This window comes from Anabas testudineus, chromosome 7, assembly GCF_900324465.2.
Source record: "Anabas testudineus chromosome 7, fAnaTes1.2, whole genome shotgun sequence".
NCBI classification, from domain to species: Eukaryota; Metazoa; Chordata; class Actinopteri; order Anabantiformes; family Anabantidae; genus Anabas; species Anabas testudineus.
In genome coordinates this window covers 18,592,763-18,619,145 of record NC_046616.1, presented here as the reverse complement: position 1 = coordinate 18,619,145, position 26,383 = coordinate 18,592,763, and the positions used below count along the sequence as shown (strand labels likewise).

Here is a 26,383-nt window from a genome sequence, read left to right as displayed (position 1 = left end):
TGATTGTTGACCTTGAGAACAATATAACAGAATAGCAAATAGCAATTAATATTAAAAGAACCTTGGCGTCACATTGCTTAGTCAGCTGCAGTTTCCAAGAATAGGAATGAGTCTTAAGTTCAACCTTCAAATCAACATGGACCAGAAATGTAACATTCCATGAAAAGTGACATAAAGTCAGTCAGATAAGTCGGTTAATAAACCTGTCTCAGCATCAGCTGTTGTAGCCAAACTCAATTATCCAGAAGACTTCCAATCCAGTAGAACTTCTAATATTTCTCAGTTTCATTATTCTCGTCTCAGATATGGTTTCTGTAATGATAATGGTGATGTGAGACAAGAAGTTTGATTCCCTCTGTTTGTACTTCCAGGGTGGTGTTGTGGACCATGAGGCGGATGCTCATTCCCAGGGCGGCGCCACGTGGCTCGTGGACCCCAAGGAATCCAAGCGCACTATAAGCACTAAGTACGAAACCACCATATTCTGAGTGGACCCCTCTCCCTAATGAATTCTCCGCTTAGGCCTGGTCTCACCCCTCTTCCCCGCCACCCCCCACCCCTTCCGTGTGCCTTTCACTGTGACTGTCTCTTTCTCTCTGGGCTGGGACCTCTGCCCTCCCCCGTCTCCCTTCAGCCATCACCTGTGTCCTGACGACAGTTAACATCGTGCTTTGTTCATTCTTTATCCTAATCCTCCATTTGACTCTTAGTGCTCGTCGGCATCATCCGGCCTCTTCTTGCTGGTATCACTCACATTACCGGCCTGCCGCTCCCCTTCACTGTTACTCTCCTTTCTGTTTACCCTGTTCGCTTCCCGAACTCTGTGTACAATGCTCATTCTCTCCCTGTCGACATCCCACTATATCTTGGCGATGAGCTCATTTCTTTTTTTCTTGGTGCTTTTCCTGCTCTATTAGGCGATGGCCACTCTGAGACTTTTCACTCTACTCTTTCAACTCCTGACCCCTCCGAGTGGTGAGAAAATCTGATTTGCCACAGTCCACCATCCGTCCCACCTGGATGGACATATTTCCTGAGGAAACTGAGAAAATGTCCCTGTAATTCTATGCATCACTTGGACTTTAGCAGACGGTTTCTCTTCAGTGGGATGCGTGGGATAATGTTACACAGCTTGCACATGATTAAAGCAAGGTGGGGAGGTTCACTCTTGATTGGTCTGCTCAAAGCCAAAGGAGGTTACGATCCTAGCACTGTGATAAGGTTCTTTTGGAGCTAATAAAATAAGCATTTAAGAGGGTTCTAAGGGGAAACTGTGTGAAAATAGGGCCCAGAGGCTAATATGGACCTGCATGCTTATGGTCCCAATGGTCTAAGACTGACATGCCCTCCACTGTCTCTCAGTCAGAGCACCAGGATTTAAAAAATTCTGCTTCTTCTGAATGAACTAACTTTATCTGAGCGCTTTTTCCAACTCAACAAGTGCATTTTCCTCTGTCCCTGTCTCTTTCTTTTCTTGTTCTTCACATCAAATGCCTTCTATGTTCACAATATCAGCATTGCCTTCGGTTTTTGCCAATCACACCAGATTAATATTTAACATGTGCTGGTGAAAGGAGTTAATCATTATAAATGAGGCAATCCATCACCACCATTCTGTTTGAGTTCATTAGTGCTGTGTTATTTTTTGCTTAATTTTAACCTTACTGCTTTGTGTTTGTGTCTGTGTCTGTGTCTGTGTCTGTGTCTGTGTGTCCCCCACTCCCCTTACTTTAGCTGAACACTGTGGCCAATACCATCCTGTAAGAAAGGACATGAATGAGGCCTTTTGCATGGTGGATAAGATGTTTTGTTGGATAAGTGACCCACCGCACGCAGCAGATCACATCACCGGTCGGATCATGCTCGCAGCTCACCACAGTATCACACAGGGGTCTGGAGACAGACAGACATGCAGGCAGACAGACCTAAATCTCCATCAGTTCATCCGACCTCACTGACGTCATCTCTCTACATACACCAACTCATCCATTCCTCTTCAGCAGAATGTGGGGCTGTCCCAGTCAGATCTATTTGTTATGCATTTCCTATATGGGAAATAGGACGTGAATCCCCTCGACAGAGAGGGATCCGCTACATTACTATTTCAGAAATGTACAAGTAGGTTTCAACGCAGTGTTTGTAGTTAAAGAGGAAGTTACTGAGATGATAAATATTTGTACCAGTCGTCACACTATAGGTACAGAAGTCTTTCTTGGATAATTCGTCCTGGATCCTAACAGTGTAACATCTCTTCATAATCATCAGCATCTCATCCACAACATTACATGTGTAGCTGATAAATGATGTAATCTTGCATGGAGAGGAACCTTCTAACCAAACATAAAGGACAGAGGAACTGACATTACAAAGACTGTTTTACAATAATATAACAAGGGGCGGCTTTTATATGATTTGAAAAGGTTATTTTTCTCTCTTTTTTTTTTTTTTTTATTTTTTTATTTTGTTGTCGTTGTTAGTTTTTAATTGTTTTATTTTAGGACAGTGACATGTCCTAATGCTGGAACCGGATCAGGTACGATCTACTGCAGTTCTCTCTCTCCTTTGTTCACTTAATCTAGACAAGATTATTCACCAAACCTGCCATGCAGGCTGGTACGTCTTTAGATCTTAGCTGCCAAACAGAACAATACGGCACAGCATGTTTCTTGTAGCTAACTCCCAGTATGTTGACTGTTAATGGTACTTTTTGGTCAAATGATGTGTTTATGAGTACGTAGTCAGGTCGTTTTGTTTTAACTGTTGTATATGTACATTGTCAGGCCAGTACAAGAACTCTATGGTACACTGTCTTCAGCTCGCTGGTGACGGCACCTTCGGCCAACAGCCTGGTCCCGTTTTGCTTTTGCACTTTGCTATGGATCAGGAGAAATATTTTGGGACTAATCTGACGACAACAATGTTGAGAATGATATTGTACATGAATCTAGTGGTCTGTATTTTGATACTTGAATGATTTTTGCTTTTATAGATATCTATATATATATATATATCTCTCTCTATATATATATATAATGTATATGTATGTATGTACGTATGTAATTTTTGACGTTTGTCAAAAGAGAGAAAAGGACTATGTCCTGTAAAGTTAAACATATCGTAAATAAATTCCCTGTGATTTAAAAAAAAAACCAACAAACAAAAAAAAAAGGCTGAGAAAACAATAACTGAGAAGAGGGACCTCACTTTAGGGGAAAATGTAAATAATCTTGGGCTTCCAGTCTTTTTTATGATTATTTTTCATAACTACAACTAATAAATGGCGCAATTGAAAAAAAGCTGTTCCTGTTGACTCTTTCTTTGTCCGGTGTTTGATGTTCTTTAAGGTTATCATAGGACTGCTTTCAGAGCGGCTTGAATTTTCAGAGAGCAAATGAGGTCGGCAAGATGTGTCAGGATGAAACGTATGGTGTCCACTCCACCCTCCGCGGTCATGTCATAAAGCTTTCACTGCTAAAGGATGGACGGCTGCTCCTCAGAGCCGGCGCAGATGTTACATAGTACAGGAGATAAAAGCAGGGACCTCCAGACACACAAGCAGGCAGTATAACATCATCACATCCTTTCCTGTCAGTCTAGACGAGACAGGTTACAGTGATTGTGTATCACTTATACCTAAACTATAACAAACATGTATCTCTGTGCATTAAAGGTCCATTACAAGCACAACATGATTTTTGTTGGAAGGTTTTTTTTTTTTAGTAAGGAAATAAGTTCCTTTAAATTGTAGTCGCCTCACAAATGAGGGTTAAATTCCATTTAATTCTACAATCAACTGTGATCAACAGATATTTTTCTACTAATGTTTCATTCCAGTGAACCTAAAGCCCTCTCTTTAGCAACTAAGTCGGCTTTTGGCACAGAGTTAAAAGATATATTTACACTCTAGGTGTAAATATGTGTTATCTAATTCTCCCTTATCTGATTTTCTTCAATGTCTGATAGGAACTGCATGGAGTTACTGGCCTAATAACCATAAACATATTGCTGTGTTTATTTTTGGAAAACAGAAAGTTATTATGCTATTATTAAAGTTATTATGCTGTTCTTACATCGTAGTATCCCCTACAACCCAAAATAACTTATTGCATTAGGCTGCCCATTACAACTTCTGCAAGAGCCAAATTACATTTTAATCAGAGCTTTGATACAATGATGTAATTACTGCTAGTATGGGAGAAAATGTGCTTCTTGAAATATGATGCCATTGGTTATAATAAAAACATCAACAGCACAAGAGCTCAGATGAGGAAATAAGTTTTCACATCAGCATCATGATTTCCATATGCAACAGGAGTGCTGGCTGCTCTTCCTGGAAAACAGATCGGCTTGTTGAGCACTGATTGAGAGACCGATAGGTGCAAATATGGGCCCAAGTTCATAAACTGCAGCATGCACCAACAGACGCAGAGGCTTCAGCCAACCTTATTTCAATTCAGTTTTATTTGTATAATCACAACAGAAGTCATCTGAAGGCACTTTACAGTGTTACTTGCTTATTTTCTTGCAGGATTGATTTGATATGTGCCACACACATTCAAGGTCCCACTCCAGGTCTTTACACACTTCATGTGCAGCCTGTGACTCTGTGTTTATGTGTTGACACCTTCGGGGTACCGCCCACTTCCCTGCTGTCCTTCCCATTGGCTGACTGGCTCACCTGGCTGCAGTCGCTTCCCCACCTGGTTCCTCCACTCACTTCCTCTCCAAGTTGTTGTGCTTGCAGCTGCTGGAGAGGAGCGAGGCGCAGCGGTGATATGTGGTGATATGGACTGAGCTCTGGAAACTCTTTCTCTCCGATTGTGTGTGTGTGTGTGTGTATGTGTTTTTTTTTTTTCTTAAATCAGCCCAGATGTGGGAGTTTAAGGCGACTTCTTTACTTCTCTAACAGCTCAGGTGAGTTATCAGGAAACCATTTATTTGGAAGTGAGTGTGTAAACAGAGCAGATACAAGTTATAAGAAAAATGTTTAGTTGACTTTTTCTAGTTTAGAATGGTGTGTGTGCGTGTGTGTGTGTGTGTGTGTGTGTGTGTGTGTGTGTGTTTAGAACAAAACTTTGACCTCAGTCATGCTTCCAAGCTTTTATTTAACTTTTTTTTTCTTCTTCTAAATATTCCACATATGAGCAGCATTACTAAATGAGATTTCATGCTTTTATTTATTTTTTTCTCCAGAGATGACACATTCATCAAAAGTGTGTAATCGCTGAATATTTAGTGGCTTAGTGAGTGGACATTTGGGGAGGGAACGGACAAATATTTGCACAAATGTCAATACTGGTCATTTCAGTGGGACGAGCTGCCAAGCTAAACATTAATCTGATATTTTAGTTCACTCCAGCAGGTTGTGATTTGCACAACCAGGTGTTCACCATGAACTTTTGTTTACTATTAATCATTAAACCAGTTCTCTGAATGGCTGCCCTTGAACACATATTTCAGTTTTTTTTTTTTCTTCCCTTTCCTTGTGAACACACTGTAATTTGCCACCGCAGCCCGTGAATGACGGCCTGCCGCATACTGCTCAGCTGTTCCCTCAGCAGACACTTTAATGACACAGAGTGGACGCTCTGCTCCATAGCTGAAAGGCTTCATCTGCTGAATTGTAATTCAAGTGGAACGCCCAGTCACATCGGCGTGTTTGGCTGAATTTAAGAGCTGTCTTTAAGAAAAAAAAAAAAAAAAGGGGAAGCAAGCAAAGTGACATTCCTTTCACTATTAAATCCTGACTCGGCCGTGGGCGTAGCGAGCTTCTGCACTGCTGCCCTGCAGGTTTGTTGTCTCCATCAGGTTTGAGAGGTGTTGGCTGATGAAGCGTGGACATTAGTCTGTGCTGATGGGAATGGGTTGATGAGCGAGAGAGTAATTAGCAGCTATTAGATGCTTTCTCTGGGAGGCTCGTGGGTTTGTCAGTCAGGTTTTGTTGACACCAAACATGTGAATGTGGGTGTTGGTGATCTTTGTTTTGTTTTGCTGACCTTGCTATGTGTTCTTATCATAAGGTCAGAATATCAGTGTTCATTACCAGCGGTTCCCAACCCACGGGTCACACCACAAGCTGTATCTGAAGGATCACACAGTGGCTGAAAAAAAAACAAGGCATTCATCGAACTCGTAGCTCAAATTCACGTGTCACTAAGTGAAAGCTGTTTATTTTAAGTTGGTATGAGGCAGTAGATCAAAAGGAAGAATGTTAAGCCAAAACGCATCATGTAAATGAAATGTTCCTGCTTTATTAATTCAATTTAATTACCTTGTGTCTGAGTCCTCTTTCCACTTTCTGTGTATTCATTCTTTTTGACTTATGTTGACTCTAACAAATACTTAGATCTGCGTCTTTAATGCTGAGTCATGTAAACTCCTCCGGGTCACTTAAACCTCCAAATGCCCAGGAATAATAAAATATAGCGAGGACGTGTGACCTCGGTGACCTCAGTGGTCGCTGCAGCTCTGAATAAAACTTTTCAAGCAGTCCTTTAGAGGAAACATCAGAAGCTGCTCCCGTGTTTGTAGAAATATGTCTTGTATCACCCATAATTGAAATTTGAACTGTCCTGTGCTGGCAGCAGGGTCCTTTTGTTTATGAATGAATCAGTGTCTGTGCCCGGGTCATCCTCAGAGGAACTTCGTGTCTCAGTAATTACAGTGATAACTCACACCCTTCTCTCAGCGTTGGGCTTTAGAAACCGCGAGTCATCAGGGAGGCTAATTCACAGACAAACAGTGACACTGACTCACAAAGGGAAACTTTTAGTTTGTGGCTCTTATGTGTTTAGTCAAATGTTCTCTGAGAGAAGAAAATAACAAAGTTTGCTTTGCTCTGCTTTCACGAACACACCTGAACCTGATTGTGCAGCTGTGGCTAAGTGATGAATCATTCATGGAAGCTTTTGTCTTGGGATACAACATAACGCATTTGTGTGACCTAGTTAACCAAAATCTACCAGAGAGTTTGAACTTAAGTTGTTCAAATGTTCTCTCTTTGTCTCAACCAGTGTTTATTGTTGGTGGTATTTGACCTCTTCTCTACATCTATCATCTGTTAGTGAGGATTTGGAACATGCTTGTATCCCTTCAGCAGACGAGGAGACAGTAATATTCCCACAGGCCTGAGCTGTCAGTAGTAATCTACACAAGATAATAGGCAGGAAACACGAGGAAGCAGTGTAGCGCTGCAGCATCAGACGGCATATCGATTAGCCTCACGCAGACTGTAGGCTCCACGGTATGTCGTGCATGTTCACAGACAAAGGTGAGCATGTCTCCTGTTTGGTGAATCATAGTGATCGGAATTTGTTTTACTTTCTCCACCCTGTTTATAGAAATAAAGATATAGGGTAAACGTTAGAAACACCTTCTGGGTATAATTCAGAACGGTCCAACAGCACCATCGAGCACATCTTCAAGAGAGGATTGAATGTTGGCATGGACTTTCAGCTACAGTAGGTGTACCTCATGAACTGCCTTCTGAGCGTACGTGCGGCCTCTTGTCTGTTGCAGCAGATGTTGCTACTGCTGTTAATATAATAATATCACTTCAAATGGGATTTAGTTGAGGTTCTGTTAGCACAGTATCTTAGGGCTGCCACTAGCAGTTACTTTTTCACACATTACGCTGCAGGTTAGTTTCTCAAAGTAATAGTTTTCTTTTTTCTTTAAGAGGCCAGAACATGGTCCAAATGGCAAACACAGTTCCCCTGTAGTATATAAGTATAATTGACTTTTTCTTAATAAAGAAATAACACAAAATTGCAAGAGATATTGACCTAGTTTATGAATTAATTACATAGCTAAAGACTGTCCTGTAGATGACGGCATACAATAGAAAACTGAACCTGGAAACGGGGTCATCGTGCATGATAGAGCTCTATAACTATAAACATTAGCATCTCACAAACATCCATCTTCATGTTAATCTCTTCATTTTCTTCCAGGCCATGTCTCATGTGTAAATAAAATCTCTACTAATTGATCCATTAATTTATTTAATGACTCGATTAGCATAACTGAATGTGTTTCATACATCACAGTAACTGTGACGGGACATTCGGCAGCTCAAAGGCCTGTTGTTCTCTTGATACAAGAGTTATAGCATTATGAAGATCATTTAGCTATCAACGTTAATACGTGGCCTTTATTTATCACACTAATGGAGCAACTTGACATTAATAGTTGTTGCTGTTTTGTTTGCTAATTTTCTAACCTATTTCAGCCTCAGTCTATGGTATGTTTGGTCATTTTGTGTCATCAATTGATAAATGTTTCATAAATATTCTATCTGTGCCACCTGTGGAAATGTCATATTGGTTTTCTCCTCAGCCCTTCAGAGATTTTTTCCTTGGTGAGAGAATTAAAATAGGACTGTAGAGCCCAGGTCTTGCCTTCATCGTCTTCCCTGTGCAATGCCGAAGAATGACGCGTGGCATAGTGGAGTTGCCATTGGATCCCTGAGCAATATGGACAGTGCTGGGAGCTGCGACAGTGTAATCAGCATGAACTCAACCTGTGTGAGTGCTGCCTTTCAGTCGTCTTTCCCACTGACTCTGTTGCTTGACACAGTTAGCTCACCGTGACACTAGTTCTGTCCTTGGTTGATGGGGAAACAAAGAACTGAGATTTGTTCAACAGGCTGAAATGATGCCTGTGTGGATGTTTAGAGTCAGACGAAACTAATATTTTGAAGGTGATCTACTCTCAATTCCTCAGAAAGTGGCTTTTAACAGTCCCAGTCAGAGCTGCAAACGTCTTTAAAGACAGCAAGAGGGGAGAAGAATTCATTATTTGAATAAATTATCCTGACAGGTTGATGTAGAAAGAAAGATGAGGGCAGAAGTGATTGTTCCCTTGTGGCTGTTTGAACATTAAACACTTTTGACCTATGCTTCCTATTCTGTCTCCCATGTGTCATGTTTAGGGTAAATAGAGGACAGGGATTCCTTTAGAGTTGAGACTTCCTGTCAAAATTCAGTCATTTTTTAAAATACATCTGTAACAGGTGTCTTCTTTTGTGCACAGAGTGAAGACAGCATGGAGCACCTATCTGCAGAGGAGAGGGCATGTCTCATGTATCTGGAGGAAACCATTGAGGCACTGGAGATGCAGGAGGACAGCGGCTTATCCAGTGATGAACCAGAACCTGGGGTACAGGCTCAAAGAACGGCTGGGACGAGAGTAAATGGTGGGGCCATTTATTATTCTTCTGGAAGAATTGACTGAAATGTGTATGTGAAAATACTAAATCACTGTACATTAGCTTCTGTAATGACTCACAAGGGTTGCTGTAACCTTTGACGTCCAGCCGTGAAGACTATAGTGTTTCAGTGTCTCTGAAATGTTTATTGTAAACTGTTTACTGGAATTCAGAGGAGACAATTATGACCTCGTCTTCGTTGCAGTTTGGTATAGTAGCCTGTTGGGGGAGGAGTAGTTGGGCAGCTTTTATTGTGTTTCTTGTGTGTGGAGCGGAAATGCTTAAGACTGTTCATCAGTTCTTTTCTGAACGTTTTCTTGCTTGATTAAGAATCTCATACATTGTTCATTTGTTTTCTTTCTTAGACTTTTCCAGTTTGAAGTCTGGACGAGCTGAGCATCACTTGCCGAGTCAAGTCTCTGAGCCGCAGTCCTCTACGGTTTCTGCAGCAAATAGGAAAGATGCCATTTCACTGGAACAAAAACACAAACCCTCAGTCAGTGAATCGGTTTCTGGTTCTAAAAGCACCTCATCAGCGGCTCCAACTAAAATTTTGTGCGTATCTTTGGATAGAGATGGAAAACCTAAGATTGTTCCAAGTAACACGAATAGCGCAGGTCAGTCCTTTGAGGAACCTGAAATAGATCTGGGTCTGATTCCCCCTCCATCAGACTTTATGGATGATCCAAGTCCTCCTGCACAGCCGGAGAAATTAAAAGCCCTTCATCCATCTTTAGGGAAATCTACCAACAATCCAGGAGCAACTGTTGACTTGGAGCGGCTACGTCAGAGGGCCTCAGCTAAGAGAACGTCGGAGAGCTGCTCCGGGACCCAGGAAAATTCACCTGAAGTTTCTCTGAGTCAACTGGCGGTCACCTATGGTCCCCATATGGGCCCCCCTCCTGAGGCTGCTGCGCTCAGAAGTCCACCTGTTGTGGCCCCTAAGCCCAAAATTTTTCCTGCCAAAATTAGTTTGAAGTCACACAAGGTATCGACGGACTCTGAAACCAACTCAGGACATTCAGTCCCCACTAGCAGCGACCGGGTGCTGATGGACCCACAGAGGGTCCGCCTCGAGGCTCTCCGAAAGCTGGGCCTGCTTAAAAGTGATGAGACTGATTCAGGTCCTTCACTGAGCCCTAAACAATCTCCTAAATCTAGAAGGTCATGGGCAGCTCCTCCTTCTCCAGTCATCCCAGGAGCTCCACACACACCCCCCTTGACACCATCTAGCATCCATGGCAACAGCCCACCTAGTGCCTCTGTCCCTCCGCAGCCTCTTGTTGCTGTGGCACCATCACTTAATTTTACAGCTCCACCGGCCCAGTTGAGTTCGGACATTCTCCCCGTACCTGCTGCTTTCAGCGACCCTGTCGAACCTCAGCTGTTTGATGACAAACCTCCTGCTGTCAAAGATGTTTCCAAAGTTAATGCCCTGGTGAATACGCCTCCTCTCACCCCTCCTGCCCTGACCAAGCAGGTAACCCCACCCAAGATAATAGGTGTCAAATCGGCCACACTGGAGCGCTCTGGCCTGGATCTAAGCAGCTACATGGCTGCTCAAGGCTCAGATGAGGCCAGTCGGGGTGACGAGAACCCCAGTCAGCTGCGTAATAGTCGGCCACGACCGGCCTCTCTGGGGAGCAGGAACAACTTTTCAAGTGCTCAGGGCGAGGATTTGCAGGCACGCCATGCCAGCAGCAAAGAACCAGACTCACGAAGGTCCCTGCCTGCCCAGACTGCCTTCCAGCACTCCGGAGAGTCTCAGAAGCTGCCTCGATCACAAGGCATCAGCGTATTGATCAGGCCTCGTGCAGAAAACGGAGAGGACCGTCGCAAGGCCCTGAAGAAGCTGGGGCTGCTCAGAGACTAATGCATCACTGCTGCATGTTACACCTCGTCTAGCTATCATGGACTCACGTCAGATGTCATATTTAATACATGATGGATAAAGGCATCACAGACGTTTCAGGAAGTAGCTTATATACGTATTTATGCATTTTCCATTGTATTGCATTAAGATAGTGTCACCAGAGACTGCCTCACATGACTTGAAACCTGTCATCCTCACACTTGCATCCACTTGTTACTTATATTTTAAAGCCTGATGTACAGCGATTTCTCATTCAACTAATCAAGACTCACAGTTCTGGTTGTGTTTGTAAATTAAATACTGTTACTCCTAAGAGCAATGGTGACTTATTTTGTTATATGATCCATCATGTGATCTACAGGTATGACCCACAGCACACAAACACCTCCTAATGTTCAAATCTTTCATCACAATCAGAGTATTGCTAGAACCTCGCTGAACGCAACTCAAAGCACATGTTCAGTGGCCACTTTGTGATACCAATCTGAAACATGTCGTATGCAGGGCTGCATAGTGACGCACACTCCAGCACTCACAAGTACTGGCGTACTAGCTGCTATGTGGAGTGTCTCTGTGGCTATGTCTGCTGTACGTGAGCTGACTGAACAACTTTTTATTCCAAGAAATGTTAGAATTGTTTACAGCACCCTGTCCATACATTGCCCACATGTCATTTGTTTTACTCTGGTGAAAGGTACACCCTCACGTGTCCAGGCTCAAACTGAGGCTCCAGTTCGCTGACTGAGCTTCAGCGCCTGCACATATCTGATGCGAAGGGCAGAGAACTAGTGTAACCTGTTTTCTCACCTCCTAGTTTTATGCAACACATTTGCTGTACAAGATGGCACATTTACAAGCAAAGGGGGATGTCTGAGAAAGCATTTAATCACTGCTGCAGGCTTTTAGAGACACATAGCATTGCTCTTTCCTGTAATTTGCCATTTCGTTTGCCTACTGCTGCGAAAATTAAGCTTAATTTGAAAGGACTTTTGCACAGGCATTTCCACAAAATCCACTGTTTAATAAGGTCATACACATGAAACAGGCACATCAACTCTGAATGGCTCTGATGGTGTCATTTCATAATTCACATAGTGCACACCTTTTTTTTTTCTTTGGCCCTTTTGTTGTCTTGATCACACCCAAGACGTTTTCTCAGCAGGCATTTGATCCATCTAATTTTCATCGTGATATCTAAAAATAGAATATGTTTCATATTCTCATTTTCATTTCTCATGTTTTTTTTAGATGTTTAACACAAAATTTAAATAACTAATACTATTTACAAAAAAAATCCATTCAACTTTCAAAGTAGCCAAATCAGATCTGATCAGAACTTCATACTAGTGCTAATGCAGGAGAAGAGGAAGCAGCTACTTGCTCCACTCCAACACAGACTGCTTTGTGCTCCTCTGACATGTTGGTATGTGAGCTATCTTTCCCTTACACCTGCTCTGTCACTGCCCAGCTGCCAGTAGACTTGACTGACAAAGACTCGGAGACAGCCTGTCACTTTCATTGTTACTATCATACCCATCAGCGATCAGCTGCTGTGAATAACACACCATTACAGTCTGTAGACCTTTCCTGATTTCCTGCATTCTCTGCTTGAAGGAGTTGGAAAGAGATAGTAAGGACTTTATCATTACCATTACCATTGTCCTACTCCAGTAGAACAAAGCATTTCCTACAATGTGGAAAGTAGATTAGAAAAGTAATCTTCAATATATATCCAATATTTAATTCCAATAGTTCATTGGGGTTCAAAGAAATGTTAATAACAAAATACGTCCAGATCCCACAGGTGACAGCAAAGTTAGGATCTCTAGACAAGTGCTGGAGAAAATGTGGACTACAAACAAATTCACTGTCTGATATATATATATGTATATATTTTAATATATACATATATATAATATAATGCTGAACAATAGACGCAGCTTGATCTGAAATTATTACTGTGTACAAGGTGCCAGTAGAGCTGTGTAGAGTATAAGAGCTAATTATCAGACTTGCTGGCCTTTTATGAACTGACACCTAATAATAATACAACATACTGTATCTCACTAACCTGGAGAAAACAACATCAAGGTAAATTACAGGTCCAGTTACAAGGACACTTTGAGAAACTATACATACTATTGCATTACATAGATATTGAACATTTTCCCTGCTAACTCCCTGATCACAGTATCATTGTTTTTGCTCTTTTAGAACCTGGTTTGGTGCAGCAACCAGCACCAGGTCCATCAAGTATGTGTAAAAATCAAGGTAAATGCTGAATCCATGGCCACTAGTGACCTCCTTAACACTAATAACTTTCTTAGACAATGAAGGAATGAAAAAAAAAGCATTGCTCGACCACTAGAGGGCAGTCCAGATTCGTGTGTGTGTGTGTGTGTGTGTGTGTGTGTGTGTGTTTATCAGTACAACCAGACTTTTCGACAGAGCTGCTGGCTCATAAAAGTTGCATGTGCTAATAATGTGCGTACATGAACATCACATGCTGATACATATAAAGCAAATAGACTCAACAAGAGCAATGTGGAAAACATTTCTCCTGCTACATATTACAACAGACATAGATCCAAAGATAGTGGAAGGAGGAAAAAGACTATGGAAAGTGGTGGCTTCATGCCAGCCAGGTGATAAAGTAACTAACAGATGTGCTTGTTTGTATATTGTTTATATTTCCCTGAAGATGATTATTATGAAAAAGCTCTTATCCTGCTAATTTATTACTCACATGAGCTCACAACAGTGGACGACTGGATTTTATAAGCCATAATTGTGGATCAAGTACATTTAGTGAGGTTTTACATCCACTAATTCTTAATCAAGAGCAAAAAAAAATGCTTCATCAATCACCCAGACAAAAGCTGGGAAAGAGTAACAAGTCAGCTTTTTTCTGAATTTTTTCTGAATTTCTCTCAAAGAGAAACGTGACACACAGATTCGTTCACTGCCAAAAATGCAATAATAGTAATAAAGAACTCAAATCAGTGACTTTTACTCAATATCCATTTTATTTGCTCCACATTTCCAAGTCTTTTTGAAGCTCTGTCAGTGAAAATGTTGAAAGGTTTGCGGATTTCGCCTCTGCAACATTTAATTCGATTAATTAATTACAATGAATCCACTTTTTTTTTCCTGTACCGCTTATGGGGCAGATTAGGTTTGACCCAGCTTGAATTTGAAATCTGCAGTTTTCCTTTTTTTCCCAAACAAGATCATGTCTTGTTCCTTCCAAAGGAAATGATTCAGGTCGGAGTATTAGCAAAGAATGTAAGAGCTGGATGTGGGTGATTTTCTGGAAGGCTTTACTCATCAAAGTGTAACAGTGACCCCGGAGCGTAATCATTACTTGTGTCTTTCATGGTTTGAATAGGACCTGAAATTTGGAGTTTCACTAGTTAGAGTCCACACTCATGTAGATGTTCTAATATTTTAGTATCTTCTGACACACATACAGCATGAGCTGAACCTCCCCAAAGCTCCTTAGAGGCAACTCCCTGGTGTCAGTAGCTGCAGCAGGTAGACCTAGCTGCTGCACTATAAGGCTAGACAGTGAGCTCATGGGACTTCCCCACTGTCCTGGTCCTGTTCTGTTCTTACCTACTTACACGCAGCCTGTCTGAAAGGGGGCTGCAACCGAAAGCTTTGTCCCTTTCTTCCACATACGAGTTGATTGGAGAAGATTAGAGGAGAGGAGACGACGTGGCAGAGAGCCGCTGCTGAGTGTGCTGGGGTTTAAGCATGCCCGGCCCAGTTCTGTGTCATCAAAAGAGTTCAAATAATATATAATAATATACTTTAAACATATGGGTATTATCTCTGTGTGAATGTGTGAATGTGTGTGCGCGCCCTCAGATTGGCAGTAAGTACTGTTATATAATTTGGTTCCATGATGATGATTGATACTTTGAATGATACAGACTCATCAGTAAGGATTAAACTTGGGATCTTAACAGGACACAGTCTCGCTCTCTGATCTTGATGAGTCCACTTGATTACAGGTAGAGACACACACACACACACACACACACAGCAGACAGAGTACGCGCACAGGCCTGTATCGCCTCCAGCACCCGCATGCTCGCTCACACAGCTCACAAGCCTGTCCGTATCTTCTCTACCTTCTTCAGGTAACATGCATGAGACTAAAGGAAAAACAACACGTCATAACCCAGAGCTCGGGGGTAATGTGGCGGTTGGACTCATTAGAAGGTTTGAAGTCATGCGGCATCTCCGGCGGTGCAACACAACTTACATCTTGTGCCACTCGGGTCATTTCATCCACATTGCTTCTGGTGCTATATTGGACAGGCAAGGATCAGCCTTTCACTGAGTCACGCTGTGTGTGAAACCTCTGTTTGATCCCACTTGATAACATTTCTTTTCCATTTAACTCTCTCTCTCTCTCTCTCTCTCTTGCCTGCTCTTGCTCCCTGTTAGTGCCAGTAACTGAGGCTGTGGTCAGAAGGCATTCCTGGGGCAAGCCCACAGCCTTCGCCTGCACTAAAGTGTGGAGCTCTGCAAGCCACTCTGCTCCCCTGTGGTGCTGGCATGGTGAAGACCAGGAGACCCCGCTGAGCCTGCGGTGGTGTTGGTAACCTTGCATATGAAGCTCCTGCAGAGAGAGAGGGGCGAAAGAAGGGAAGAAAGAGGGAAAAAGTTCGGAGCTCGGAGCATTTTCATACATAAATCTTTCAGACAATTGGGGGAGCATAAATGTCAAGCTGGAAGGAGAAGGTAAATGAGGAGCTGAGGTGTTGTGTCCCTGTGTATGACCATCTGGAGGAGAACATTAGACTCTCTGCAGGGCTTCTATCACCTCAGTTCATTAGCATGCAGTATAGTACAGTGGTGACTCTCACAGACGCCTCTGAACATGCATCCATCTTGCATTTATCTTACAGCAACAGATGTTGCAGCATTGTTTGACTTTGGTTTTTAAGAGTCAAAATTTTAAGTACATTGTACCAACACTGCGGAAAAGCAAACGGTTGCCACATTTTCTTGCCTTCTGATTTATGAGGAGTGGAAAATTTGGAGTTTCGAAACTGTTGAATGTGGTCTGTCTCTGAGAGTCATAAATTTTTCACATACATCCATCACGCCTCAACTCTTTCAAAGAAAAAGTTACAAAGTGATGCTACCTTTAAATGTGGTAATATTAAAAAAAAAAACAACTGTTCAGTGTTAACAATTCACTGCAGGTTGTGGTCTTTCACTCTGCAGCAGACATGCATATTGCACCAATACTGTCACTTTCTGTGTTTATATTATAATATTTTTTCATATGACGTATCATCTATGAAAGATTCACCTTTGCCACTCTCCCACTGTAACCAGTGTATAGCCTATAGTGGAAGTCCTTTTGTAAGCAGGGTTTTTGTTTTTGGTGCTTACATCAGATGACTATTATAAAGCTTTCATCAGTTTTCCTGTAAACAGTTACCGACTGTTAGTTCTCATACCTGAGGATTTGATTGATCTGTAATTTGAACAGCTGGTGAAGTTTATTCCTTCAACATAATCACATCAACAGGGCTTTTTTATTTAACACATTCACCTCAGTGTGCTTGTTTTTATATAACAGGGATGTGGAGCTGCATAAAGCCTTCACTTGACCTTGGAGTAAAAATGATATGCAGTTGACATATGAAATAATAACTATAGATTTTTACATAAGTTTTGCAACTTAGCACTTAAATATGTCAGATGATCTTTTAGCTCCACTCAGTGAACGAGCCTACAGGTGGTCTAACCGCGAATGTTTGATCAGACTTTTATTAAAAACGACAGCATTTATAGCTAACAAACAGTTTAATGACCACATTAATCTTCCATCTGTGAGATAAAACAGGCGTCATCTCGTCAGTGATGCACCGACGACCCAATGAAAAGGCGCGTGCACCAGGCAACTCCTCTTTACCCAAAGTCCTTTTCATGACGAGTGTCATAAATTAAACATAGACTTGGCTTCCCCTGTGTGTCTGTTGGTGTAAAAATAGCTCGGTTCGGTGCACACTGTGATGCCCGTGCAGAGCCCTCGGTCTTTAATGAAGTGTTGCCATGAAAAGTGTGCTGATCCTCCAGTGTGACTTGTACTCACGCTCTGTAGCAACCGTTTTCTGACTTTCTCAGACTCCCCGAGTGACTCTGAGCTCATTTGGTTATACAAGTGCTCACAATTACCCAGAGATTTGGACACAGGGACATGGGATATTTCCATATCCCTGATGGATGTTATTTTAATTACACTGAACTGCTTGACTTTGTGCTGCGGATTAACATGTTTTTTTCTTCTTCTGTGGAAGTGAATGGGGGATTCTGAGAAGGTTATTGTCTTATTTATGGAGTCCCCTAGTCTCTGCCAAAGCATGAGGCTAGCATGAGAAATCCTATTAAATTACACTGTTTATGAAATATCTGTCTTTGAATCGAAGGCAGATCTTTAAAGTGCAGGTAATTACAAAATCCAGATAAGATACAAGATAATGAAAAAGAATCCCCTCCTTTTGCTGGCATCCCGCCATTTCAAATAGTGTGTGGTTCACATTTTGTGCATCATCTGAAGAACGGAGGGTTGTTATCTCCAATCAGCTTCATTTTGGGGCCTTAATTATATTTGATTGAAAAAAAAAAAAATACACATGGGAGCAGGCGAGATAATTATAGTGTAGAATCTGCCCCTACTTTGAAACACAAACATAAATGCATCAACACAGCTGATTAATTTGGGTGATAATGCGGGAGGAGATAGCAGGTGTGGGGATACAGATGCTTTCCCTCTGCAGGATGCTTCCTGAAAACAAATGTTTCATATGTCATTGACAGGGAAAGGTGGCACAGTGGCTCGGTGGGTTCTGCTAATGTGGGAGAGGCCTGTTTTGATTCATGTAGCACCTTTGGCCTCATTCCTCTTCAGGTCTTGGGGGGCAAAGGTGGGCATGCTGTACCTCGGGATGAGTGATTTGCCAGAATGGATGATGATGATTGAGAAGCATCCCTACCTCTATTCAACTTCACAACTCTTAGCATGCTGATAATATTTCATCTTCATCTGGTTTCGGTAACGATTGGCGTGATTCCTTTTTCCAATATGCCTCAAATATAACCAAGTGAATCACAGAATTACTGATTTCTGTCACCTGGCAGGGATTTAGATATTCAACGCCAGGTGCAAAAAATCAGGGATGGAAACGTTGCAGCGGAGCTGATTCTCGTGCAGGGAAAAACTCAATTCTCAGTAGTGCTGAACGAATAATGTGTTGTTGTTATGGCTTTGGAACCAGATGACAAAAAATATCATTTGTATCCAGGCTTTTTTTTTTTGTTTTGTTTTGTTTTTGGTGCCTATATCAGATGACTATTATAAAGCTTTCATCAGTGTTCCTGTAAACAGTTACCGACTGTTAGTTCTCATACCTGAGGATTTGATTGATCTCTAATTTGAACAGCTGGTGAAGTTTATTCCTTCAACATAATCACATCAACAGGGCTTTTTTATTTCACACATCCACCTCAGTGTGCTTGTTTTTATATAACAGGGATGTGGAGCTGCTTGGAGCCTTCACTTGACCTTGGAATAAGAATGACATGCAGTTGAAGTGTGAAATAATAGCCGTAGATTTTCAAGTTTTACAATTGGGTGCTTGAACATGTCAGATGATCTTTTAGCTCCAGCTACAGGCAGATAGGATATAAATGATTTGAATGTTGTTTTCACCTCCACTTTTATTTTACAGTCTTTTAGATTAAACGTCCTGCAGCTAATGTTTGTGTCTTGATCCGACTTTTATTAGAGGTGACAGCGTTTATTGCTGACGGGGCCATTTAATGACAGCATTAATGTTCCATCTGAGAGATAAAACAGGGATCACTGCAGCCTGTTGCAGACACGACCAGTCGGTTCACTCGGACAGGATGAACCCGAGTCTCACACAGATTCCTGGAGAACAGAATGCAATCTCCAGGCTATTACTTTTCCCATCGGAGTCATTTAGAAATCCATCCACTCTCTTGTCCCCCCCACCCCACCCCTTTCCAGCCATTACTTTTACCACGCCGGCGTGACGGGCCACTTTATTCTCTTTTTTGCACAGGTGACACCGGCTCGACAGTCCACGTGTATGTGTGTGTGTGTGTGTGTGTGTGTGTGTGTGTGTGCATTCCTACAGAAACTAACGAGGAAACCGTGAGAGAGGGATCAGCGGAGGCGTCCGGAGCGCAGCGCGGACGCGTCTTCTTCTTCTTCTCTCCTCCCTTTTCATGGCCCCCGCCGCTGCACTCCATCTCTCTCTCTCTCTCTCTCTCTCTCTCTCTCACACACTCTCTCTCTCTTTCCTCCTTTCTTAAATTGACATTGGTCTGGCTCGAAACATGATAACAGAAAAGCCTTCCTCCGCTCCGCGCTGTCGGGCCATCCTCAACTGCGCACACTTGAAACTCAAATAAGCAGGCGTAAAGAGGAAAAAGGATCGCTCAGTATCCTGTCAGCGGGTGCTCAGGGGGAATAACAAGAGACCTTTATACCACACACACTCCCTCGTATGTGCTCTCGCGCATCGTAGCTCTTAGAAAGTGCTAGTGTTCAACTACAGTGGAGGTTACCATGCATATGAACGCTTTAATACGCGCCAGCTTTGGATTTGTAGGTTTCTGCCTGGTCGCCTTTGTCCAACAGTCAGCATCAGGAAGTAAAACCACTCAAGGTAAGTTTTCACGCCAGCAGAGCTTTTATTTTCCTCACAGTGGCTGAGAAATTTACAGATTTCGTTTGGTTGGGACTGTTGGGTAATTGATTGATAAATGCTCTGGACGCGTTTGGGAAGGTGACGCGAGATCAATTGTTTAATTTAACGGAACTTGGATCAATGTGTGTTAAGTGAGACTCAGAGCATTTTTGAAATGTGGAGGTTAAAAGTGAAGTCTCTGATCTATCAATGAATCTGTATTCCCAGTTTAATCCGAGCAGGCTCCTCCTGTCTGTTCAGCGTCTATCGCTTCTTTTTCTGGTCCATATGCTCGGCTCTTTATGTTCATGCAGGTTGGCCAAGACAAAAGAAAGGAGACACAAAGAGGCTTCAATAAAGTTTCACTGAGAGTTTGCTGATACATTTAAAGCACTTGTCTTTGAACTTCAAACAGCATCAGCAGTGTGAACAGTTATGTTTCATAGCCAGCCCTGCAGGTAATTGTAGTGAGACTACCAAGAGGTATTTGTCACAGTCCAGACAAGTATTTGACACCAACCTGTAACACACACACGGAGGAGTCTCTGTCTGTCAGACACTGCAGCTACAGTGCTGTCCTGCCCAGTGTGCTGCCCTCTTGTTCTCAAGTCTGGGGGGAGAAATTATTCACACCAGACAAGGGCAGGCTGAATCAAAACGCTGGCACTTTACAGGAACAGCACAGACAGGGTGCTAGACCCTCGGCTTCTCCCACAGAGAAGGTGGTCCCACGACTTGATTTTTGTCACAATGCAAACGCCGAGTGAGAGCTGCCAGGAGCATCTGCATGCAAAGACACATCATGGGTTCTGTGTGAGTGTTGATTGTGGTTGGTGATGTTTCGCACACACAAAAAGACATCTCTCGGGCGGTCGACAAGGCAAAAAGAGAAAGGGGGTGGGTGACTATTTTGCATCCTGGGTGGTCTGCCCCCACTTGTGGGAAAACTCAATATTTACATTTTGCAATTAGAACTACTTTTTTCTTGCTTTATTTTCCACAACATCGATTACACACTTCCTTGTGGTGTGGAATGCTGCTGTGTGAGAGTCGATCTGTAATGGCATGCACCTGTTTGTTGGTCAGCGAGTGAGACGCCGAGGACGACCACTTGATAGGTTTCTTCTCCGGTTCCTGTTTATCGGTGCAAGGCAAGCAGCTGTGCACTGACACATCATCTGTATCTGGCCCTCAAGTCATTTGCGAGCATATTTTGTGTCAAACTGAAAATAAATATTGTGTTTGATGTTGGTGGCAACTCTGTGGCACTGACAAGTCTGCAAGCTGGGAGCAATTTAGAAAAATGCAGAATTGGAGAGATTAACAATGAGGAAAAATGCACAATTTGTCAGGCCAATATTTATTCAACGCAGATGTTGCCGACAAGAGTCTTTGTCTTTCATCAGTGTCAGTTTAATCATGGCACTGTGTCTCAGGCATCAGTCAGTACTCTAGGAAAAAAGAGTGAATGAGCAGTGGAATGAGGGAGGGAAGATTTGAGGATGTGGCGGACAGAATGACAAAGAAAGGGGGGAAAAATGAGACCGGGGAAGCAGGAGAGATTAAGGGTGAAGAGGCAGATAGTGAGGGAGGAGGTTTCTCAGTGAGCGTGGAGCAGCAACAAGCGAGGAGAAGGAGAAGGAGAGAGGGGAGCCATAGACGTCATGGCAAATCACTTTTCCCTCGAACAGAGTCAGGAGACCTTCGCTAATGTAGCAGCACCAAGGCAACGGTTGGTGTGGGGCTGACATGCTGCTGTAGCTGGCTCTGTTGGTGTAACCTCTGCTCCGGGACCTCGGGGTCTAAAGACACAGGGCTGCCTGAGCAGGGAGGAAGGCCAAACCCAGGCCCAGACACACTGTGGGAACCGAGCGGTCTTGGCAGTAAGACACCCAAGTGGTAGGGAGGCTTACCTAGAGATGTTGCCTGATTCTCCACTGGAGGTGGAAGGGCCGAAGAAATCCCCTTTGCCACCCACCCGCCGACCCCCAACACTCACTCACTCCTTTCCTTTTTCACCCAACTCTTGCTTTGTTTGCTTTGTCCTCGCTTCCTTTCCTTTTGCACTAAATGAAGTAGCCCTGCTTCACTCTGTCGACTGCACTACTCTCACTGTGTCAGAAAACTTTCTGCTAGCCGGCGTGCTATTTTTATTTTTGCAACAAACACAATGTGCACAGCTCCCTTTCGCCCCCTTCACCACTTTCTCCAGTTCTGTCCACCCCAGTTTCGTTAGTTGCTGTTAGTCGGCTGGATATGCAGCAGCTCTGTGTGAGCATGCATGTGTCGGTGTATAATTGTGCATAATTGGCACAACAAGAGAGTGCATGGACAGTATCTGTGGTAATTATGGCAAATCTTTGAAACTGTATACAAAGCCACATAAAAAAAGACCTTTTAAATAGGGCTTTTATTTCTGCTTATCCCTTTGGCCTTGAACTTCCCTGAGCATTTGCAGTTTATTGGAAGTGTTAGCAGAAAGAAGGAGGGGGGGGCGCAAAAGACAGACAGACTGACTGACTGCGCCACGGTCTTCCCTGAGCATGTCTAGTCATCTGGGTTGAACATTTTGACACCACTTTGGCATTAATCTTTCCCCACCTTCGCTCTTCTTTCTCAGACTGTGTGGTTTCTGCACTACCCCTGAGCCCACGACAAGCTCCTGCCATGCTATTTGTTGAGCTGTTACACTTATCCCCTCTGAGACTGGATGTGCCTTAAAACAAGCAGACGCAAAAGTCCCCATTTGCCTGCCAAGGTACTGGAGCACAATTTTTTGGCAAAGTAATTTTTAACAGCCGGCAAATGGAAGATGTATTCAGGTCAGCTGGGAAAACAAAGTCCTTTTCTCTCCTTGTCAGGATGCTTTGTGACTTTGAGAAGATAAGGACGTTACAGATCAGGACATTGTGCTTTGAAACACTTACTGACCAGAATGGCATGTCACCTTTTAATTCATCCTGTCTGTTACTCAATATTCAAGCCCAATTAAACTACTCCTAACCTTTTTTTTTTTTTTATTCAAACAGAAAGTACTCTCCTGTGAAGAGCTGAGTTTGTTTCAGTCAGTCTTTTCCCTCTGCAGCTGGCATCCAGTGTCAGATAGCAGTGTTCTCGTTATGATCAGAGTGACTGAGGCAGGTTGAGCCTCGAGGTAGCCCTTGGTCATTTGCGGATGAGTGGGTGGAGGAGATCAATCCAGCTTCACTTTACCACTCGGCAGACACACTCAGAAAGCATCTGTCTGACAAGTGGCGCTCCAGTATCACTGTACATGTTGTTACAGAGCAGCCGAGAGAGCAGAGGAATTATTATCTTGGCATTACTTGAGTGGTGAAAACGCTTGATAACAATTTTGTCCAAGAGCAGAATGACTCACCAAGAGACGACTTTGATCTGCGGGTGTGTTGTGAGGACAAGTGAACGTGTGCAACTGCACTGAGTAATATTAGACTCGATATTAATGATTGCACTTAGCAGGCAGAAGTACTTTCACTTTGCAGAATGAGGGTCCAGTGTAGATGGAAGATCCTTTAAAAACAGGGAGGGGTTCAGGTTTATTGTGGCTAGTTTTTTTTAATTTGTATTCAGTACCTTCAGTGTGGTCAATATGCAGCTTGGTACAAATATTTCAGTTTAGTTTCAGGGCAGACGAGCAGCTCGAGCACCATGTAAAGTTGCAGCTGCCTGGCCTACTGCAAGATGTAACCCAAGGCGATTCAGCGGGTCTGCTTCTTGTACATTGCTCACTTTCATGCTCGCCTCTGGAGCTGTACAAGATGTAAAAGATATTTTCAGATGGTGTCAGAAATGTTGCCCTGAAGAAATCGGACTTCTCCGCTCAAGGCCTCTAAACAAGAATTTCGATAACTGCAGTTACCAAATGATTAACATTTAATCAATCTCTTTTCCCCCGGTCATTTTGTCTTAACAAGACCTGAATATTTAGAAAATAGTTTTCTTTGTACACGGAGGAGAAGTTACCATTTCACTCTGGTGCAGGATCCAGGATTAACTTTTGATGCCACACTTAAAAGGCATGACTATCTTATTTTAGCTCAAATACTGAAACAATGGGAACGCCTATCCTGGCTCTGTCACAGTATAACAGTATAGCAGCACCATACATCACTAATTAACACATAATATTTAGTTTGATTAATCCACTATCTTCCCGGGGTGTCTGCTTGTTGCTTGGAAACAGCTCAGAGCCGAGAAATACATTAACACTTTGTTTTTTTTTTTGCACGGATTAAACACAAATGAGGTAGTGAGTTTTACTGTTGTTACCTCTGGACGGAGCCACACTAGCTGTTTCCAGTCTTTATGCTAAGCTAAGCTAACCAGCAGCTGACTGATGCTTTGCATTTAACAGCAAAATGCAACATGTTGTCCCTCTTGTCATCTACCTCTGTAATGCAAAGCAAATAAGTGCATTTTCTACACTGTCCTAAATATTTTGAATGCAGTATGAATGGGAGGATCAAAGCAAAGCACAATCAGAACCTGTGGACACTGCAGATACCCTGTTGCTCCCCAGAGAGCCCATCAGCTGTGGAGATCCCTCTGTCATGTAACCTTTTCTCCCTCCATGCAACAGGAAATCACTTTATCAGCAGCTAGCGAGGCCCCTGTGACCACTATTTGTCACCTCATTTGGAACGGTTGCAGGGCTGACAAATCTGGAGATTTCAGGTGCGGAGGAGAGGTAAAAAAAAATGTAGTTTAAATTGCCCAAACTTTTAAGAAAGAACATTTAAGCCCTCACACTCAGGAGAAAGGACTGCAGAGCTTGATTGGAGCTTGTTCATTTATCAAGGCTTTAATCGGAACAATATGTTCCAAATAAGGCTTGTGATGCTTCTCCCAACTGTGGCATTGTGGTTCAAATGAGAAAACTCTCTCTCCTGCTCCCATCTCCTGCTCTCTTTCCCTCGCACCCTGTCACTGGCCTTTGTTCTCTGTGCAGATGCGGCGCTGTGCTGACAACATCCCTGTTGATTTCGGGGGAGGATAGAGTCAGTGTTGACGGCGCTCTGACCCCACAGTCTTAGACTCACCTCCAGAGCCCCCTTTACAAGTACTGATGGCTTGCTGTGGAACCTCAGTGCTGTCCCTTGGCCATCTGCAGAGGTCTTAGATCATTAATCCTCTCACCCCCCTCCACCACAGAGTCCACATTTGTTTTTCTGTTCCATTACTCACTGATTAGGGACACTGTGATTGAGGAAAAGATATCAATGGGACTGTCTCAGTGTCTGTACTTTCTTAGGCTTGTGGCTGACTCTACAACATGCTTCCTCCTCTCTTGGTCTCTTCCCCGCTCTGTCCTGTGACCTTTTGGCTGAATAATAGGGCTGCGTCTCTCTTTGAGAGTTTGGGGGGGGTCAGTGAGGGACATCATTAGGCTGGTCTGCAGTGGTCAGCGTTGTCGGAGGGGGTTGGGGGTCAGAGAGAGCGTTGTTTACAGACTGTGTGTGTTTACATTCCTGATGGTGAGCGCCAGCTTTAGAGACTGCTGGAAGTGAAAGGAAATGCTCTTATTCTGCTTAGTAATGGAAAAATCCAACCCAATACATCAAGGAATCCAGATGAAAAAAGCCCAGTTATTTATTTGGTGGGTTCTGGCTGTTGCATTTTGGGCAGAAAGAGAGATGACTTCACTGATGAATTTGAGACTTCCTCAGTGGACGGAGGCATGGGAAAAACTGTGTGACCCTGTGCAGCATTTAATCACCCCTGTTGAAGTTCAGATATATACTTATTGCAGACTGTAATAGCTCATACTTCTGTTTCAACTCATTATAATCATACATCATAGACATTAAGGGTTGCGACTGATTGTCTTTATTGATTTTGATATTAAATCTACTGACTATTATATATATTATTTGTTCTTTAAAAGGTCAGTGAATAGCGAAAAATACCCTCAAATGTCTTGTTTGGTCCAAAAACCAAAGATACTCTTTGGTACACTTTTTTTTATTTCTTTTATTTAAGATGATTCATAGTGAATAATTTCTGTAGAAGTCACACAGGGGGTAAATAGAATTAGAAATTTAACACCATCCACACGATCAAGATGCATAATGTTCAAGGAGAGTAGGAACATTTGTCTGAGCATTTTCATCTCTTTTCTTTTTAATTGCAAAAAGTGTCAACACGGTATTATTTATAGAATTATTCAAGCTTGCTTCAAGACCAGGCATGACATAGTGCTGCAGCAACCCAACCCAAGTTTTGAATAAAAATATGCAACAGGGTGACAGTTTGTATAGTGACTACAGAAGAATGTTTACTGCACTATAACTGCATGTAATCTACTGCAGTTTTCAGCAGAAATAATACCAATATTGTAATATCATATCGATCATAGCACACTTAATAGCATCCTTTTTTGGTCATACTGTACATGATAGAAATATTATGGGTTTGCACTGCTGAGTGTATAAAACAAAAATCTATAAATGAAAAATATGAATCTGAAAAGACTCATAGAAAAGAATAGATGGTGAGTAACCTCAAACTCAATTGCTGTATTTAGGTAAAACATTTCGGAGC

At 42.7% G+C, this 26,383-nt stretch overlaps 3 protein-coding genes across 14 annotated transcripts in view; all 3 read left to right on the top strand.

The window, feature by feature from the left end:
* LOC113167063 (ankyrin repeat and SAM domain-containing protein 1A) overlaps positions 1 to 3,296 on the top strand; it is a 51,609-nt gene extending 48,313 nt beyond the window's left edge. For 4 of the 10 annotated variants that reach the window (XM_026367422.1, XM_026367421.1, XM_026367420.1 and 1 more), the window contains one exon: positions 372 to 1,701. In XM_026367422.1, coding sequence (XP_026223207.1) covers positions 372 to 488 — 117 coding nt within the window. In that variant the 3' untranslated portion in view covers positions 489 to 1,701. Of the gene's footprint in view, positions 1 to 371; positions 1,704 to 1,734 lie in introns of those variants that run through there. The other 6 variants (XM_026367417.1, XM_026367416.1, XM_026367414.1 and 3 more) reach the window with 3 other exon arrangements.
* A 1,409-nt stretch (positions 3,297 to 4,705) lies between these two features.
* LOC113167064 (specifically androgen-regulated gene protein-like) lies at positions 4,706 to 11,400 on the top strand. 2 transcript variants are annotated; one of them, XM_026367425.2, is made up of 4 exons: positions 4,706 to 4,914; positions 8,338 to 8,525; positions 9,034 to 9,196; positions 9,574 to 11,400. In XM_026367425.2, the coding sequence occupies exons 2-4, from the start codon at positions 8,421 to 8,423 to the stop codon at positions 11,079 to 11,081; spliced, it is 1,776 nt and encodes a 591-aa protein (XP_026223210.1). In that variant the 5' UTR covers positions 4,706 to 4,914; positions 8,338 to 8,420; the 3' UTR covers positions 11,082 to 11,400. The 2 variants fall into 2 exon arrangements, with proteins under 2 accessions (XP_026223210.1, XP_026223211.1); XM_026367426.2 differs by having other exon boundaries at positions 4,706 to 8,525.
* An 8,012-nt stretch (positions 11,401 to 19,412) lies between these two features.
* Positions 19,413 to 26,383, top strand: part of scube3 (signal peptide, CUB domain, EGF-like 3) — a 63,193-nt gene continuing 56,222 nt past the window's right edge. For both annotated transcript variants that reach the window (XM_026369007.1, XM_026369006.1), the window contains exon 1: positions 19,413 to 19,801. In XM_026369007.1, coding sequence (XP_026224792.1) covers positions 19,702 to 19,801 — 100 coding nt within the window. In that variant the 5' untranslated portion in view covers positions 19,413 to 19,701. The remainder of the gene's footprint in view (positions 19,802 to 26,383) is intronic.

Excerpts from the sequence above, each read along its gene's own strand:
- LOC113167064 (XM_026367425.2), top strand. The coding sequence starts at position 8,421 with ATGCCGAAGAATGACGCGTGGCATAGTGGAGTTGCCATTGGATCCCTG. Across the intron at positions 8,526-9,033 it reads TCAGCATGAACTCAACCTGT|AGTGAAGACAGCATGGAGCA; the intron begins GTGAGTGCTGCC and ends TTTTGTGCACAG. Across the intron at positions 9,197-9,573 it reads GGCTGGGACGAGAGTAAATG|ACTTTTCCAGTTTGAAGTCT; the intron begins GTGGGGCCATTT and ends TTTCTTTCTTAG.